The 18,592-nt window shown below is 41.1% G+C and overlaps 1 protein-coding gene across 1 annotated transcript in view; it reads right to left on the bottom strand.

Moving 5' to 3' along the window:
- The window catches only part of Ubr5 (ubiquitin protein ligase E3 component n-recognin 5), a 120,901-nt gene that overhangs the window by 14,816 nt on the left and 87,493 nt on the right, over positions 1-18,592 (bottom strand). The window contains exons 35-48 of the mRNA XM_059246961.1: positions 18,144-18,267; positions 17,435-17,546; positions 15,295-15,426; positions 14,711-14,972; positions 13,916-14,180; positions 13,540-13,751; positions 9,817-10,047; positions 9,095-9,168; positions 7,560-7,732; positions 7,364-7,477; positions 6,175-6,395; positions 4,867-4,987; positions 4,678-4,776; positions 1,554-1,797 (exon numbers count right to left, since the gene is read on the bottom strand). Coding sequence (XP_059102944.1) covers positions 1,554-1,797; positions 4,678-4,776; positions 4,867-4,987; positions 6,175-6,395; positions 7,364-7,477; positions 7,560-7,732; positions 9,095-9,168; positions 9,817-10,047; positions 13,540-13,751; positions 13,916-14,180; positions 14,711-14,972; positions 15,295-15,426; positions 17,435-17,546; positions 18,144-18,267 — 2,384 coding nt within the window. The remainder of the gene's footprint in view (positions 1-1,553; positions 1,798-4,677; positions 4,777-4,866; positions 4,988-6,174; positions 6,396-7,363; positions 7,478-7,559; positions 7,733-9,094; positions 9,169-9,816; positions 10,048-13,539; positions 13,752-13,915; positions 14,181-14,710; positions 14,973-15,294; positions 15,427-17,434; positions 17,547-18,143; positions 18,268-18,592) is intronic.

Raw genomic sequence — 18,592 nt, 5'->3', positions numbered from 1 at the left:
ACGCCACTGCACAGGACTGGGTTCTTCTCTTCTTCCACCATGTGGACCCTGGGGACCAGGCTCAGGTCAGCAGGCTTGGCAGCAAGAGCCTTTATGCTAATATAGCCCACCTGCCCTTGAGTATGGCTTCTTAATAATGTTTGATAAAGAGATTTCTAAAATGTTAAGATTTTCCAAGTCTCCCCATTCCAATCTATTAATCTACTTTTATCAGAAGTTAAATGGTAATGTGATGACTAAAGACTGGCAAACTCTTCATTTGTTCACCCGTTATTGCTTCTGCAACCCAGTCAATCTCCATGGATATGCCCAATGAGATACAGATGTAGCCTCTAAGTGATTAGGAACTTCCTCTGGCCTAATTACTCCAGCCACCCACTTAGAAGACTGGCCATCTCCTGACCCTGCTTGGCACACATTACCCATTATCATCTCCTACAGCTTTTGTCACGTTCATAAAGCTTGAAAGAACCAAGGGAAAATTAGGTCAGAGTTCTAACCCCCAAGTGTTGGGTTCATAATGAGGTTGCAATGCTCCAAGATGTTAATAAAGCCCTATTTTTATTTATTTTCTTATTTAAAATTTTTTTCATTTTACATACCAACTCCTGTTTCCCCACCCTCCCCTTCTACCGCTTCCCCGCTTCCCCCACCTCCCCCATACCCTCTTCTCAGAGGGGATAAGGCCTCCATTGGGTTGTCAGCACAGGCTGGCATACCAAGTTGGGGCAGGACCAAGCCCCTCCCCCGTGCATCACAATAAAGCCCTATTTTTAAAGAGGAAAAAAAATCCTACTGAAATTAAAATAATAAGCATAGTGACACAGTTGGTCTCCACGTGGTCTCATGCTCTTTAACTCATGGCATCAGAGCATACTTGTGACTCTTGTACCTAGAGAACTGTGTTTTCTCTTCAAGTAGCTGTCAACACAAGGGTGAAAGAAATATTCCCACTGCCGGGCGGTGGTGGCACACGCTTTTAATCCCAGCACTTGGCAGGCAGAGGCAGGCGGATCTCTGTGAGTTCGAGGCCAGCCTGGGCTACAGAGTGAGTTCCAGGAAAGGCGCAAAACTACACAGAGAAACCCTGTCTCAAAAAACAAAGAAAAGAAAGAAAGAAGGAAGGAAGGAAGGAAGGAAGGAAGGAAGGAAGGAAGGGAGGGAGGGAGGAAGGAAGGAAGGAAGGGGAAGGGGGAAAGAAAGAAAGAAAGAAAGAAAGAAAGAAAGAAAGAAAGAAAGAAAGAAAGAAAGAAAGAAAGAAAGAAAGACAGACTCCCACTCCCTTCCTGGATTTGTATAGTGCTCACTTAAGAGCTTACAACCTGTCACCTCCGAACAGGTAACAACTGAGGTGAGAAGCTAGTGATCAAACACTGAAGAGCATGGTGCAGTAAGAAGCAAACGGTCAAACTGTCAATTCAAGCAGTTTTGTCAACACTAAATCAGACTCTAGAATAAAATTCTGTAAAATGTATAGACACATGGTCATGATTACCACCGTTATGACAAACAAGAGTAATAATTACGATGCTTGACATCTGTAGAGTACTTACTTGTGTGGGTACCTTTGTTGGCATTCTGGATACAATCTAGATTTGGCAATTTTTCATTTGATAAGAATGCTTGTGCGATGGCTGTATAGAAACTCCGTGCTACACCACTGCCCTCTCCTGGTTCATCCTTAAAGGTGACTTTGACTCTGTGCACAGCCATTGGTGTGGTGGCACATCTTCGGCCAAAGTGATTGTTGAGCTGCCTCATGGTCTGCTGAATGAGAAGATCCCGATCCCGATCGACCTGTCCAAATGCACCAAACAGTCAATCGGTGCGGAAAGCGCAGGGTTTTCTACCTCAAACTACAACCTCACCTTTCCCTTGCTAGTTTAAATACTACAAAGAAACCTGAGGTCTCAGAAGCTTTTACACTCTAAATATACATCTTTCCAAAGCAAAGACTGTCCTGCATTAAATCAGGCTAATGGAATTTAACTCCATTTAAAGCCATTCTTTCAAAGAGCCACCAGAAGCTGGGCATGGTGGCACATGCCTTTAATCTCAGTACTCAGGAGGCAGAGGCAATCAGATCTCTGTGAGTTCGAGGCCAGCCTGGTCTACAGAACTAGTTCCAGGGCAGCCAGGGCTACACAGAAAAACACTGCCTCAGAAAAACAAACTAAACAAACAAACACATAAATAAATGAAAAAACAAAGATCCACCACAGAACGTCAATCCTATTCATTTGTTACACAAGAATAAATTCCAAATGGATCAGAGATGTGAACTTTTTCTCTTTTGAGATGCCTTGGTATGTAATCCAGGGTAGCCTAGAATTTATTCTATAGGAGGGCCTCAGGATAATGAACTTCCTACACTACTGAAGCCCAAACACATATAACTCCCTCAGTGACAGAAAATAGAAGTGTGAAAAATGACATGCTGGAGAAAACAATACTTGCAGACTCCAGCACACAGACATACTCGTGCACTGAGTACACATCACCTAAAGGCACTGAGTACACATCACCTACAATTCGAGGGGCTGGCAGCGTGGCTCAGCAGCTACAGGCACCAGCCACCACCCTGACAAACTAAATCCAGTCCCTGAAAAGGCAGGAGGAGGAGGAGGAGCTGGCCACACCTCTGCACACGCTCTGGCCTGTACCACACACCAAGAAACACATGTTTAAACACGGATCTTTAAAGAGCTTCACTTTACTGTTTGTTTGTGTAAGGGGAAGGCTCCACTGTGGGGCCCTGGCTGGCCTGGAACGCTCCCTGTAGGCCAGGCTGTCCTTGAACTCACAGAGATCCACCTGCCTCTGCCTCTCCAGTGGTGAAATTAAAGGCATATGCCATCCTACCCATCTGAAAATAAAAAATTATTTTTAATTTGTAAAAAAAAAAAGTAACTTTATACTAAAAATTGGGCAAAAATACACCAAGAATTCATTAAAAAAAAAAAGAAAAGAAATCCTAAGAAAACAAAGATCCTAAATACATGAAAGGTTTAACTTTCCTTAAAATAAGAAATTTAAATTAAAACTATATGTAGATATCATTTCTTATAAAAATTCTTCATCAGTAAAATGATGAAGAATCAAGCATTTGCACTTGGATATTATCTATAGACAATAAAGCTACAAATTAACCTTAAGTTACTATCAATAATCATTTTAAACCAGGTGTGGTGGATCATGCGTGTATAATCCCAGAGGCAGGAGAATTGCCAGAAGGTTAAAGCCAGCCTGGGCTACACAGTGAGTCCTAGACCAGCTGAGGTGATAAAGTAAGTGAGTCCCTGTCTCAAAACAACAAAAAGAAAACGTTTTATTGGTGGTAGTAATGTTGTAATTCTAAGACTGCTGCAAACTGTGGGATAAAAAGAAATAATGGCGAGAAGCTATGTATTCCGTATGGAAGAAAGGATATCTTCAATCTGAATTCAAAGTCTCAGTATGAATTTCACAGTAATTTCTTAAAGGCCTAGAAATAACAACCAACCCAGTAGAATACGTAACCTCAGATCAGAGCCTATTTTTAACCTGACAATATGATTTCTTAAAGAAATTTCCTGTGGCAGGAAATTCCTAAGACACACCGGAAGTTAACAAAGAAGGCTACTATAGATAATATTAAAAAGACATAAAAATAGAGAGGGAACAAACAAATTAATCATCAATAACAATAAACTGAATGGAATTCAATACACCAATTTTTAGCTCATGTTTAGGTAATGAAATGTGTATGTGTGTGTGCATGTTCATATGTCTGTGCATACATGTGTACAGGTATGCTTGCCCATGCAAACATGTGTGAAGGCCAGAGGTTGACATTGGGTTTATTCTTCTATCATTTTCTAACTTATTGTTTTGAGATGAGACTCTCACTGATGTCAGCAAGACTAGGTGACCAAGGACTCTGTCTCTGCCACACACCCCCCCAGTGCTAGGGTCAAAGGTTATGGTACATACTACCACACTTGGCTTCCTAAGTGGGTACAGATCTGAACTCAGGTCCTCATACTTGTATGACAAACACCTTACCAACTGAACCATCTTTTCAGTCCAAAACTTTCTTTAAAAAAAAGCTCCATCTATAAAAGATGCTAGGGAACAAATTCCCAATGACTGCCCCCCGCCAAATTACTGGTCTAAATTTTGTAATCATTTCTTTAAAGTTTTAATTATAAGCACATAACCTTGAGCAATATTTATTATCTATGTGTTTCAAAAGTTGTGAAGTACTGAACGAAGCTCATAGGAACTCACAAACTTTAGACTGATACTATGGTTATCTGAATGGAACCAGACTAGGCCCCTGTTGTGTAGCTGGGTCTGTTTGAGGTGCCCCTGGCAGTAGGATCAGGATCTATTCCTGGTACATGAGCTGGCTTTCTAGATCCCATTACCTACGGTCAGACGCCTTGCTCACCCTTGATGCAGAGGGAAGGGGCTTGGTCCTGCCTCAACTGAATGTACCAGGCTTTGCTGTTCCCCTAGGGGAGGACTTACCCTTTTGGAGGAGGGATAAGAGGGGGATCTGTGGTTGGTATGTAGAATAAATTTTTAAAAAAATTTTTTTAATTGAAAGAAGAAATATTTAAGCAAACCAAACCAAACCAAACTAAAAGTTGTGAGATATGAGATACAGATATGTGACAATCTAAATACCTTTACCTCTAGTGATAAATCTCTTGACTGCTGGTTTCTCAGTTTTTCCATTTCTCTACGGAACTTTGATTCTTTTACCTCAAAACCACCTAATTCAGTTAAGATCTTAAAGTAAAATAAGAAAAAAAATAACCATTATTCACTGAAACATGTTCTTATCACGCAGAATAGAATTCAAGTACACAAAATACACACTGATCCAGGCTCTGCTCCAACATCTTCCATGAACACTCTGCCAAACAGCTCTAAAGACAGGCGCCAACGTCCCAGCAACATGTCATGAGAGATGAGCATCCCCATGAAACTGCACTGCGGCCTGGAGAAGGGAGACAGGGAGAAAGCAATCAATTCCCCAGACTCCACACTGGTCAACCCAACGCCTTTCTCGGTCTTTTAATATTCTCATATGCTCTTTCATGAAGAGCCTCCCCACGGCTGCATGCTCCTGAGGTGTCCAGGTCACACCACCAAGGCATCTTCAACTTCCATTTCACTTACCTCCTCTCCTCAGAGTCAAATGGCCATCTCCACTTGAATACCCTCTCCGTAAGTGATCTTAGAGCCCAGCACAGACAAAATTGAACACGGCTTCGTGACAACACTATTTCCTAGTGATCTGTATCCATCAGTACCATCTACTTCCCCACTGCACAGACGTAATGTACATTTTTCCCACTTCTGTTCCTCCCGAGTGACACAGTCCACCTTCCTCTGATGTGATTTTCTTTCCATCCCTAAAGTTAATTTGCTAACCTTAACTCCCTCTTTCCTCACCAGCTGGAACTACTACTAACTGGTCTTCAGACCTCTAATTCTTTTCTCCAACCTGGTCTACATGTTCTAACCATCTTGCCATATTATCTAAGTCTAGGCTATTGCAGTATAGGGATTACCCCAGACCCTTTATAGTTGGGAGACAGTGTCTACACAGTGTATCTTGTTCGTCCACTAGAACTCCTAAGCATACCTTATTTCATTAACTAGCTCATTAACTTGTAAGCAAAAATATTATCTCATACTTCTAGCCAAAAACTAAGGCATAAATAAGAGTCAGCAAATCCCTTGGTGATTGCTAACACTAAGCAACAGTATGCTAGTAACTTATTTAGTAAACAAAAACGTACCTCTATCAAAGATACTATTTGTGAACCCAAATTAAACATGAGTCACAAATCCTGAAAATTCTGTTCTTTCTAGTATTTACATGCTCCCCTTATCTAAACTGCTGATAACAAGTCTGTAATTGACAAGAGTTTTAAGACAGTATTAAACATAAGAAAAGTAGCATCTTAGAAATTCAATAAAGGAAAAAGAAGACCAATTTTTAAGAAGTCATAAAGTCCAGAAAACTCAATAATATTTAACTATCTGATAGTAAATTAGGAAATCACAGAAGAGTAACAATAACTATAATACTTATACATACAAATTTACAAAATGTGAAATCTCTAATAAAAATTAGAAGTGTAACAGTCACAGGGGCATTACTTCATTTAGCTATACCTGAATGATGTAAGGGGTGGCCCTTCACTTTCAGTGAGTCCAATCTCTGCTAGTAAACTGCTTTTTAACTGGGCGGCAACATCATGAGCAGACGGCCCTGGCTTTGAACTCTCAGCTTCTTCAGCCAGCACACTCTGTTCTTCCCCTTCTTTCTTTTGCCGATTTTGCATGTTCATTACATTTTTTAGATTGGCAGCATAAGACATTTTAGTTGGAAGAACCTATGCAATTTTAGGTTTAAAAGTTACGCATTAAGAAGAAAAGAAGATGTTTTCAACTTTAATAGAGCTCCACAGAAATCACATATATTTGTTATTTGTTAACATGTTCCCTTTCTAGAGGGTCTACCACCAAATGCAGTCTGTTCTTGTCAGCCTGCATCCTCCAGATGACCACAAATTCCACTGCACTCACCAGAGCAGCTGCAGAGAATCTTCAAAGCAATGTTTTGTAATCTCTCTGGTACTTAATCTCCTACATATTTTCAATAATTTTAGTACTACATTTCCCTTTACCACTTAATTATAAAAATCTATTCAGCTATATTTCTCTTATGCTGACTTTAAACATGATACTACTTTTTTCCTAGAAAAACAGCAGAGTATAAGTTTACCTCTCAATATATATATATATATATATATATATATATATATATATATATATATATATATATATCTGAAAGCTAAGTCTGGCATGTAGTTGTATGATAACTGACATTCACCCATGACATTCATAATCTCCTCAAGCCTTATTTCTTACATAAATGCTTCCTTAGTTATAAAGACCAAGACAGCACCCAAAAGATAGAATTACTGAGGTGTCATTACTAATGCTTCCTTATTAATCTTTATTCTTGATTCAAGTAGCTCAGCACACCGAGGGAAATTCGAAGCTAAAATTACATATGCTCTTATACAGTATTTTGGAAACCCCAGTGTTCAGCAGCGTACATCACCAACGCTCTGGAGGAACAGAGTGAGCACACAAACAAAGAAAGCTATGTGATGTGTGAAATGAGTTGACGCTGTAAGTCAAGGAAAGGAACAGTTCTATTATACTGTAAGAAAAGCAACTTCTGGCACTTCTACTACTGGGGAAATGAAATATTCTGAACTAATGCATCTCTTCAAACCTGGATGCTAGGAAAAGTGCTAACTAACAAAGAGACTATAAACTTTCACTATCTTACCTCAAGGCAATTTCTGTCCATTGTAACTTCCACCAGGCATTTCCCACTACCGGAAGATGAGGAATAAAGACCCTGACTTGGACGGCCAAACAGATCTTCCTTTCTAGCATTTGGCTGGAATTTTAACAAGACATATTATAGTTAGATTGAACACTTCAAAATCAGCTATAAATGAACATTAGACCTATTAGTTCACCTGCAACAAATGTGGCTGATCAGCCAAGGGTATGGCTTCAGCCAGAGGCACTTCAAATGGATTTGGGGGTATACATCCAAGGAACGTCATTGAGTCTGAGCGTCGGAAAAAAGGGTGGTTTTGGCCAGTTTCTGCAGGAAGAGATTCATCATCCTTATCATTCAAAGTAGCACCTAAACATTAAAAATAATAACAAAATTAGTAATTACAAAGGGTAACAGGAAATTACTTTGTTCAATCCAAAATGCTTGGTATCTCTTATAAAATGTTATATACGAAAGCAAGTTAAGAACTGGACTGGAAACAGGGTCTCATTGTGTAGCAGCCTTGGCTGTCCTAGAACTCACTATGTAGACCAGGCTGATCTGTCTCTACTTACCTCAGTATTGACATTAAATGCCTATGACATACCTAGCTTCTGCTGTATTTTTTAAAGTGACAATCCAAAATAGCTGAATGCATTAAATATCACACAACAATAAAAATGCAAGAATAAAAGCTGTAATGAACACTCCCACTCCATCTATACTGAACAGGCTTCTTACACCCTCTCTTTAGATCTAGAGAAGGAAGCCAACCACAGCTAGTTTCTCGGCATACTCAGGACGCACCCTGGTGACAGCCAAGGAGATGAGGAGAAGCTGAACTCGGAATATTTGCTGACTGCCCAGTAAGTCAGCCCACTAGCAGCACTTCTCCTGAATGGAACCAAACTCTGGCAATGCCTACTAAGGCTGCGGAAATGGTAGATTATGGCTGGACTTTAAAAAGGAGAAAGAAAAAAACCAAACACCAACCACCACAAACAACAACAACCAAAAACCCAACCCAGACCAGCTGTCTTTCCTGTAATAAAACAGGAAACTGGACTATTCATTTTTAATCTTTAACTCCCAACTAAAATAATAGAAAACTACAAGTTGACTCTGTAACAGTGGTTTCTCAACCTTCCTAATGTTGCAATCCTTTAATATAGTTCCTTGTGTTGTGGTGAGCCCCAACCATAAAATTATTTTCATTGCTACTTTATAACTGTAATTTTGCTACTGTTATAAATCGTAATGTAAATCTTGGGCAACCCCTGTGAAAAGATCATTCAATTCCCAAAGAGGTCATGACCTGCAGGCAGGTTGAGAACCACTGTCCTACAAGATCCTCCAGCTTTGTGGCACTGAAAATTAAACTTCTCTTAGTTTCTACTCTCAAGAATAATTTACATTTTCCTAACTCTATTTTACATCAATATTAATAAAGAAGGAATTAACATTTAAAACTAAGACTTAAAGCAATAGTAAATATAAACTAAGAGAAATGAAAAAGGGAAATTCTAAAAGAAAAGTATGGACTACTGGAAAATCCCCATTTATTCAGTCTGAATTATGAAATGTATAAGGAGAACGACAGAGAAGGTAAATGCGACAGAGAAGAAAGAGAAATTCCCACCCAGACAGGAAATAATGCAGTTTAAAAGCCTGGAGGGCAACACTGAGGCAGATATTTCTTAAAGTACATCAGGAGACTTTCTGTGCACTAACTTTGATTGGTGTCGTCATCATTTTCATGTTCTGAATCTTCATTATCAATACCCAGTTCCAAAAGTTCTCGTGTCCTTAAAAAGAACAAAGTCAGTCATTTAAATTAAGAATCTGTATGATAGGAAAGAGAGCAGAGGCGAAGGAGAGTGCAAGGAAGACATCAGAAATGTCACTCTGGTCCCCGATTCATGTGTGTGCTGTGTAAGTGTGTCTGTCACAGCATGCACATGGACATCAGAGGACAATAGGTAGGAATTGGGTCTCTCCACCACGTGGGACCCAAGAATTGAACTTGGGTGGTTAGGCAAACACCTTTACCATCTGACACCTCACCCTGGAATCTAACTCATACCTAACACTACTATATAGTTTCAGATAATGGGAAATTGTAAAATGATCTGCCTAATTCATAGTAACAAGATAGGCTCAACAGAAGGCAAAATAACTAAGTAAATAAATAAAAATCACTAAATACTGAGTGTCTACATAAACTCTCATCCAAAATCTGACAAGATCTCATCAAATAAATTTAACTGGATTCCTGGGTTTTCATCTTAAGTGGGAAATAATAACAGGACAGTTAGACAGAGGTTTCTTTCCTACATAAAATATCTTTGTTCTCTTTTGCAGTGCTGATCTCCTTAATCCAAATTGGCTGTCTACTTAGAGACCACACCAAGTAAGTAGTTCTCAAACAAGACTCAAGGAAAGTATGGGCATACCTTTTGCGTTCCAGTTGAGGGGTGTCCAATGTTGTCTGTTGATTCATTGCTTTAATCCAATATATGAGGGCTTGGAAAACATACGCCACATGTTTCAATGAGCACACATCCAACACGGGAAGAACATCCGAATGCTCATCATTATGAGATCGCATTAAAGAAAGAGCGTAATTGAGAAAATCTCCGCGAGCAGACATCATCCCCTGGCGGGCGCTAAGCAATGTGGCACGTCTATGGAACAACAACAACAACAACAACAAAAGATGTTTACAAAACCCACAAATACGAACTCTCATAAATATGAAAAATTGAGAAATGAAACGACTGGGCTGAAGTGATGGCTCATCAGTTAGGAGCACTTGCTACTCTTGCAGAGGACCTAGGTTCAGTTCCTAACATCCACACAGTGACTCACAACCACCCGTAACTCCATTTCCAGGGGGCTCTGACACCCTCTTATTGCTTCTCTGGGTACTGCACATGAGTAAAATACTCAAACATAAAGTTAAATAAATCATAAAAAGAAAATAGAGCATTTAAATGTTTATGATGTATAGCCCTACACTTCAGGGTCCCTAACTACCAGTCTTAATAGGTCTGGATTTGCATTTCTAACAAGTTGTCAGCTAAGGCCGCTGATGGAGTTCTGGGAATCATCAACAAGCACTACCTGTGTTGGCTAGTTTTTGACTCATCAAAATAGCCCCATCAGTAAATTAGCCTATGTGTAAGCTTGTAGAGTAGTTTCCTCACCTACGTTTGATGTGGGAGGATCCAACACACTGTGCATTGTGCCACCCCAAGGTGCTATAAGAGAACAGACTGAGCAAGCCATAAGCAAGCCAGTGAGCAGCACTCTCCTCCTAAGGCTTCTTTCTGGATCAGGCTCCTGCCTCCTGGTTCCTGCTCTGAGTGCCTACCCTGGCTTCCTCGGACACTGGGCTCTATCAGCTATAAGACCCTCGCTAACACGTGGCCATGATGTTTTATCACAGCAATAGGGAAGCACACTAGACACAGCCTAAAAATAACATCAGATGTTGAGAATGGGATACAGGAGGCTCAAGGATGAAGAGTCAAGTAGGTCAGGGCTACATAGCAAATGTGATTGACACCAGGCTGCTACATGGCCAATTTTTATCTTTAAATGCAGAGGAAGGCAACACAAACTGCCATTAACTCCAGCTCCAAAAGATCTGGTGCCCTCTTCTCAATGCAAGAAGTAACATTTACTCACACGCACATATGCTGTGGGATGGTCTGTATGTCAAGTGTGTTGCTGATTGGTCAATAAATAAATCACTGATTGGCCAGTGGCTAGGCAGGAAGTATAGGTGGGACAAGGAGGAGAATAAAGCTGGGAAGGGGAAGACTGAGTCAGAGACACTGCCAGCCACCACCATGACAACCAGCATGTGAAGATGCCGGTAAGCCACGAGCCATGTGGCAAGGCATAGATTAATGGAAATGGATTAATTGAAGCTGTAAGAACAGTTAGCAAGAAGCCTGCCACGGCCATACAGTTTGTAAGCAATATAAGTCTCTGTGTTTACTTGGTCGGGTCTGAGAGGCTGTGGGACTGGCAGGTGAGAGAGATTTGTCCTGACTGTGGGCCAGGCAGGAAAACTCTAGCTACACACATACACATTTAAAAACAAAAAAAGTGAAAAGGGTTAAAAATCTTTGAAAAGATTGCTTGATAAGGAATTCTTACCGAAAATATATAAACTCATAACTACATAAAAACTACAAGAGCTAATTTACAGCTGTGCCAACAGCTGTACAGACACTAGGAATCAACACAATCTGAAGTGTCCCCACCCCTCGCAGGAGGATTCCAAGTTCAATGCTACATCACACCCACCAGAGTAGCTACAATCAGAAAGATATAGAGAAAATGATAACCATGGCTTGGGTGATCTAGACCTAGCACATTCGAGGCAGAGGCTGGAAGAGCACAAGTTCAAGGCCATTCTCTGCTGCACCGTTCCATTTAGGCCAGAAAGGGGGTGGGGAGGGGAAGGATAGAGAGAAACTAAAGCTCTCTCAGATGCTGCTATTCAGAGGATTTCCCTAAAAGGAAAAGTCTGATAGTGTCTCAAATGTTAAACATGTACCATTAACATATGACCTAGCAATTTTACAACTAGGTAAAATACCAAAACTACTTGTCCACACAAAACCTTTATGGAAATGTGCAACATCATGCACAACAGTGAAAAGGTAGTAATACTCCAAATGCCAGTTGGTGAATGATTAACATTTTTAACCAACTGTCAGAATATTTTTGAGTTACTGACACATGTTAAACATGGTTGAGCCAAAAAGCCACTGTGTTAAGTGACAGAAGCCAGTCCTAAAAGGCCATGTATTGTATGATTCTATTTACATAACATGTTCAGAATCTATAGATAAAAAACAGGATAGGAATGACCACTAACTAAGGTGTGTAAGATTTCCTAAGGAGATGATGAAAATGTTCCAAATTTGTAATGAGTCAATGAATCATACACTTTAAAAGAGTAAATTATATACATACTACATGATTACAACGTAATAATGATCAAGGTTGGGGGAGGGCATGCAATGCTCACATCAGAATCCTATGTTTGTTTTGTTTAAGAGTACTTTATGTGTATGAGTGTTTGCCTGACTATAGACTGTGTACTACGTGGGTGGACACACTGCCCAGGAGGTCAGAAGAGGGTATCTGATCTCCTGGAACTAGAGTTACAGATGATTGTAAGCGGTCACATGTGAGCTAGGAACTGAACCCAGGTTCTCTGCAAAACAAGTGTTGTTAATCACTAAGCTCTCTTCAGCCACAGAAAACTGTCATTTTAGAGCAACTGACTGAAGCCCAAGAAAGCCAAACAATTTGTCCTTCTGTGGAGCAGAACTCCTAGAACAGAAAAACTGCTGCCTACCAAATCTTTCAATTCCCAAATGTTCAAAGGTAAGTATGTGAATTTTATTCCTAGATTTTTCTAATTTTTCCTATTAAGAAATTATTTTCAATTTCCTTATCTTAGAATCAAGTATAAAATATAAATCTTGCCCCGCCCCTGTTTCAACAATGTTTTCCTGCGTCTCTTCCTTTCTTACAGTTCCCCAAGACCTCTGGCCTCTCTCACTGTTTGGACAGCCAGGACTGACTGCAGACCTGTCATTTCCACTAGATGGCACAGCTATTCCTCTTGACGTCACTGTCAGGCTGATTCCTAGTCCTGAAAAGTGCTACTTTATAACTGAAGAGGAAACGCATAATAAAGACATAAAGATACTTTAGGGTTTAACTGGATAAGGGGTGGGGGATGTGGGTTGTAAAAGCAAAGCATAGCACTGACAATCACACTCACTTTCTTTAAGTACAAATTCCATTCATGCTCAGTCCTAGTCAAAAACAAGTCTTTCCAGAAATATATGCCTTATAAAGAGGCAGAGAAACAGAATATTTGGAAACAAGGACATAGGCTAACAATAGTTTTTAAGAATAGATTCCTATGATGACATGAATGGATTAAAAATAATAATAATAATAATAATAATAATAATAATAATAACTTGGCTAAAGTATTTTGCTTCAACTGTCTATCAAAAACCAGTAATTTAAGACAGTTCTCATTTACCAAAGGACGAGGTCAAATGGAACAGCAAACAGCTCTAACCTAGGCCGCCTTAGGGGCTGACTCAACACACAGATGCACATGGAGAATTTCATACCGTCTGCCTTCAAGAGTCCTTAAACTGGCCTCTTCTCGTGCAGTCATCCTCTCTCTTCGAGCTGAATTCTGAGAGGCATGAAGCGGATGATTTGGATGTCCTGGATCACCAGCAGATGCTAATGCAGAACCATAACGTAATTGAGCTTCAGTAGAATCCATAATACTGACCATCCAGTTCCACGTGGGAATAAGCTTTTCTTCTACATAGTTCTATGAAGATCAAACTAAAATAGTCAAAACTATCCAAACAAAGCTAAATTTGATACAGCAATAGTATGTCAATATTTAAGCATTTGTAACATTCCCATTATGTTGAAATTCTCCTAATTGATGGGCAAAACACTGTAAGAAGCGACTTTGCAATGGTTCCATACCTGTAGGTTGACTGCATCTTGGTAAGTCAGTTTCACGGCTGCTGGAATCTGAGAGTACACTAGGTGGTTATACTTAGGGATAAGGCCCATCAAGTCCGAGATCTGTCTGATGACAATGCTGTAAGCCCTGGCTAAACTGCTTGCAGAGGTTAAGTAGCTGCTGGCATTGCTAGCTTCCAAAGCAGCTGCTGCGGCCGCAGCACTTGTACTGATGGTGCCGCTCCGGCGTAAATTTGAAGGATCAATATAAATCAAACCCGCGGAACTGGCTATAAGGAAAAAGGACAATTATAATGAGCTAACATAGTTGCTAACTGCTACTGTCACTGTATGTGCTCACACAAATCTAAATGACCAATTAACAATATGTACATGAGCAAAAAAGTACACCACAACTATAGAATTGGGAGGAAAGTATTAAGGTGGGCAAGAACTGATACACGACCAGCCACGAGTGACTTTGTACTTCACGACCTCCACAAAAGGAAGCACTGGCAGTGTGCTGTTACAGCCGGGGGAGGAGAGAGGAAGGCAGGGTTTGGGGGAATGAATGGTGGCATCTACCAGGTAAAGGCTAGGGATGTAATTTAACATCCTACAATGCACAAAAGAGCTCTCAATAATAATTATTATCCAGCCCTACCTAAAGAAGCAATAATGCAAAGGTTAAGAAATCTTGCTATCATCAAGTTTATTTATGTACTTCTTATATTTGAAACTCAACAAAAGGGGTTTCCATACTACGTAGTTTTCGAGATACCGAATGGCTCCCAGGATTACTACTGAGTTCCAGACTTGCCTGCTGGTGTAGATGTACTGGACGGCACTGTGCTAGCCGCTCGCTGATGTTGCGTATTACGGACAGCCCACTGCATGGAGCGAGGAGCCTGGGCAGCACCATTTGCATGGGAGCTAGTGGTGCTTCTTTCTAAGGGTTCATCGAGCATAAAGGTCTCCTGCTCTATGTCGTCACTCTGACTGCTGCTGCTGTCAGAGTCGCTCGAGTCATTTGACTGAGAGTCGTCTTCGGAAAAAAAGGCAGGAACGCTGCTCGCTCCTAAAGTTTGAAATTTTAAAACAAAATACACCGTAAGTTCATTGATAATTAACTTAACCATGTTGACCTCATTCAAGAAAATACTATATTTAACAGCACCAGATGATATGTAATACTGAAAAACCACCATTAAAATAGTTTAATTAGAACATAACCCTTTCAAATAAACGTTAAGATCAATCCATTACTGAAAAAAACAAAAGCTGACAAGAACAGTGCAGAAAAAGAAGAAAAAGTACACCACAGGCTCCAGCTCCCCACATGGACCCCCCCCCCCCCCAGGACTCGCAGACCAGCATCAGCTTCTCCGGTGACGACATACCTGCTTCTGAGCCAGCGGTGGCCGCAGTGACCACACTTCTGCGCCCACTAGCGTTATCCTGGTTACTATGGTTACTTTCACTGTCACTTTCCGTTTCAGCAGCTGCTAACAAATCTAGCTCCATGTCACTTCCTAAAAAAGTATGAAACAATAAGGGAGAAAAACTTCACCAAACAATCAAGACAGGTCCAAGAGGCCAGCATACCCTAGGGTAGGAACTAGGAAGCACATTAGGAAGGAAGGCGGAAAAGTCTGGGGAGCTGGATGGCAGCTCTTCTTCAGGAAGAGTTACTGGCTGCTCAGCAATGGGAAATTGCTCAAGGACTGTAATGAGTGAGCTTTTACACAGCAATGCATCTCCTACAGAGCCTTTGTGTCTGGACAGCACCCACAATCCATCTGTCCTATTTTCATCTACATGACTTCAAGAGAACTTAAAACAGTCATTCTTTTTATTTCACAGTAACACGTCAAGATACACAAAATCACAATAATGCAGTTGAGTTCCCGTCAACACAAAGCCATAGAGATGACCTGATCTTTAGAGAGCCTGCACAGGGAACACAGAGCACACAGCGGTTACTCTCTTGGGGGAGATTGTTTTCCTTTCTCACCACCGCAAAGTTCTTTGTTAAAGTATGATTAATTTATTTTAGAGGTGAGGGGAATCAAACAGATTCTTGCTCTGTAGCCCAGGCTGGCCTTAAATTAGAAATCCTGCCTCAAGCCGGGTGGTGGTGGCGCACGCCTTTAATCCCAGCAATCAGGAGGCAGAGGCAGACGGATCTCTGTGAGTTCGAGGCCAGCCTGGTCTACACAGCGAGATCCAGAACAGGCAGCAAAACTACACAGAGAAACCCTGGGGGGGGGGGGGGGACCAGACAGACAGACAAAGAGAGAAAGAAAGAAAAATCAATCCATCCATCCATCCAGCCTCAGTTTCCAGAGTGTTGATTATTTATTTTTGAAGGAAACAGGACTAGGTGGGCCAGTGAGATGACTCAGTGGGCATAGGCCCTAGTGTAAGCTCTGAGATCTGAGATCCGTCACCAGATCTCACAAAGTGGCAAGAGAGATAAAATGCACAACTCTCACTGGCCTCCACACACAAGCTGTATACATGCATGCTTGGACTCATAGACCACACACACATTAAACAAACAGATGTTTTGTTTGTTTTGGGGGTGGAGGTTCGAGACAAGGTTTCTTTGTGTAACAGCCCTGGTTGTCCAGGAACTTGCTTTGTAGATCAGGCAGAAAACAGTCTGTTTCTGCCTCCCAAGTGCTGGAATTAAAGGCATGCACCATGTCTGGCTAAATGAACTACTTTTTAATTACATTTATTTGTGTGGTAGGGCAATGAGACGGACCTGTGTGAAGGTCAGAGGACAACTAGTGCCATGTGTTTTCTCCTTTCACCGTGTGGGTCCCTAGGACTGAACTCGGGTCCCAGGCTTGACAACATCGCCTCACCACTGAGCTATCCACCAACCCCAAACAAGAAAGAATGAGGCCGGGCGGTGGTGGCGCACGCCTTTAATCCCAGCACTCGGGAGGCAGAGCCAGGTGGATCTCTGAGTTTGAGGCCAGCCTGGGCTACCAAGTGAGTCCCAGGAAAGGCATCAAAACTACACAGAGAAACCCTGTTTCGAAAAAACAAAAACAAAAACAAAAAAACAAAAAAAAAGAAAGAAAGAATGAAAGAAAAGAAGGCAGGCTAGGGATGTGGTTCAGTTGGTAGAGCACTTGCTTAGCATGCACGAAGTCCTGGCTGGATCCCCACCATCAATAAACTTGGCACAGTCATGCACATCTATAGTCCCAGCACCTGGGAAGTGGAAGCAGGAGGGTGAGAAGTTCAAGGTCATCCCTTCCTTCTGTGGGTCTGAGCTCAGCCCAATACTCAGACCATGACTCAAACAAGTTCCTTAGACAAAAACAGGGTGGGAGTGGGGAGAGGGAAGAGGGGCGTGGCACTTAAATTATTTTGTATATGTATATATTACTTGCTAAAACTTTAAAAGACACTGCAGAGTGCCTTGGCAGAAAGTCAATTGGTTAACTATGGAACAAACGAGGCTTCTCTCTTTCAAGGCACCCAATTTATTCCTACTAACAACTTCCCAAACAGCCTGCATACCATCTTCATCATGCTCATCGTGGTGGCCCTCAGCCTCGGCGGTTTCTTCCCCGTGTTCTTCCTGTTCATCGTGATGGTCCTCCTCTCCAGCCACGCCTTCCACCACCTCAACCTAAACCCACAATCTCATTTGTAGACAATTACAGCACATAGCAGACCTCCATCTCTACCAGTTTCGTCCACAGAATTAGTGAAATAAAATGCAGAGTACTCTAAAATAAGGAATTTTAAGTTTATACTATGCAACTTCAAAATTCATTTGATAATGAAAATTTAGTATCAAAAATTCTATCAACATATTCCACAGTTTATAATTTCAGTCCATAAACAAAACCTTAAAATTAGAAGTATAAACCTGTTCTGGAGAAGGGGGAAAGGGTTGAATTTTCTATGTACTTCAACCATTATAAAATTCCAATTTCCTGTCTTTCAAATACTAAACTACTAAAAATTAATGTTAACATTGAGAATATCTTTACTCTCAATTTTTAGGTAAAAAATAAGTTTATATGTCCAGTTTCATGGTACTCAATAAACGAAAGATTACTCAACATCACTGTAATACATAGAGCCACAAAAGAGCGTAACAGAAGTCCACAGGTTGGATGGGACGCGTGGTAGTTTTAAGCCACTACCATTAATATTGACAGTGACTGTTCTTCCCATCAAATCAAAGTGTGTCACCTGCATTTCAAACAGTTAAAAGTACCTCCTCCACATCTGCTGAAACAATATCATCCTGTTCCTCATCTCGGCCTCTGACAGGCTGTGACTGGCTGATGCGCCTCTGCTGTGGATTCCGGATGATGTACGAGGACTGGGACTGGCTGGAGCTGTAAGGAGTTGGGGGGCAGTGAGAACAGCTGTCACGGCTAGTGCAGCACACTGCACGCCTTTCTCCCTGGAACCCTCTACGCAGCTCATTCCTCATGTTCTTCCTTTCCTCCAGCATCTGCCAATGCCACAAGCACTGCTGCCAACCTTCATCCGCTAACAACAGGCACAATTCCCATTCTGCACCGGCTTGGTACCTACTGATTTGTTAGTTTCTAACTCATTTATAATCCTATCCTAAAACAGAGGAACAACCAAAAGTAGAGTGCTCAAAGATTCCTTTCTCTTAAAACTTGACATAGAAACAACAAAAGGCAGGTAGAT

Source organism: Peromyscus eremicus, chromosome 20, assembly GCF_949786415.1.
Source record: "Peromyscus eremicus chromosome 20, PerEre_H2_v1, whole genome shotgun sequence".
Lineage (NCBI taxonomy): Eukaryota > Metazoa > Chordata > Mammalia > Rodentia > Cricetidae > Peromyscus > Peromyscus eremicus.
Note: the sequence above shows the minus strand (reverse complement) of the source record. Positions and strands in the feature narration are given on the sequence as shown.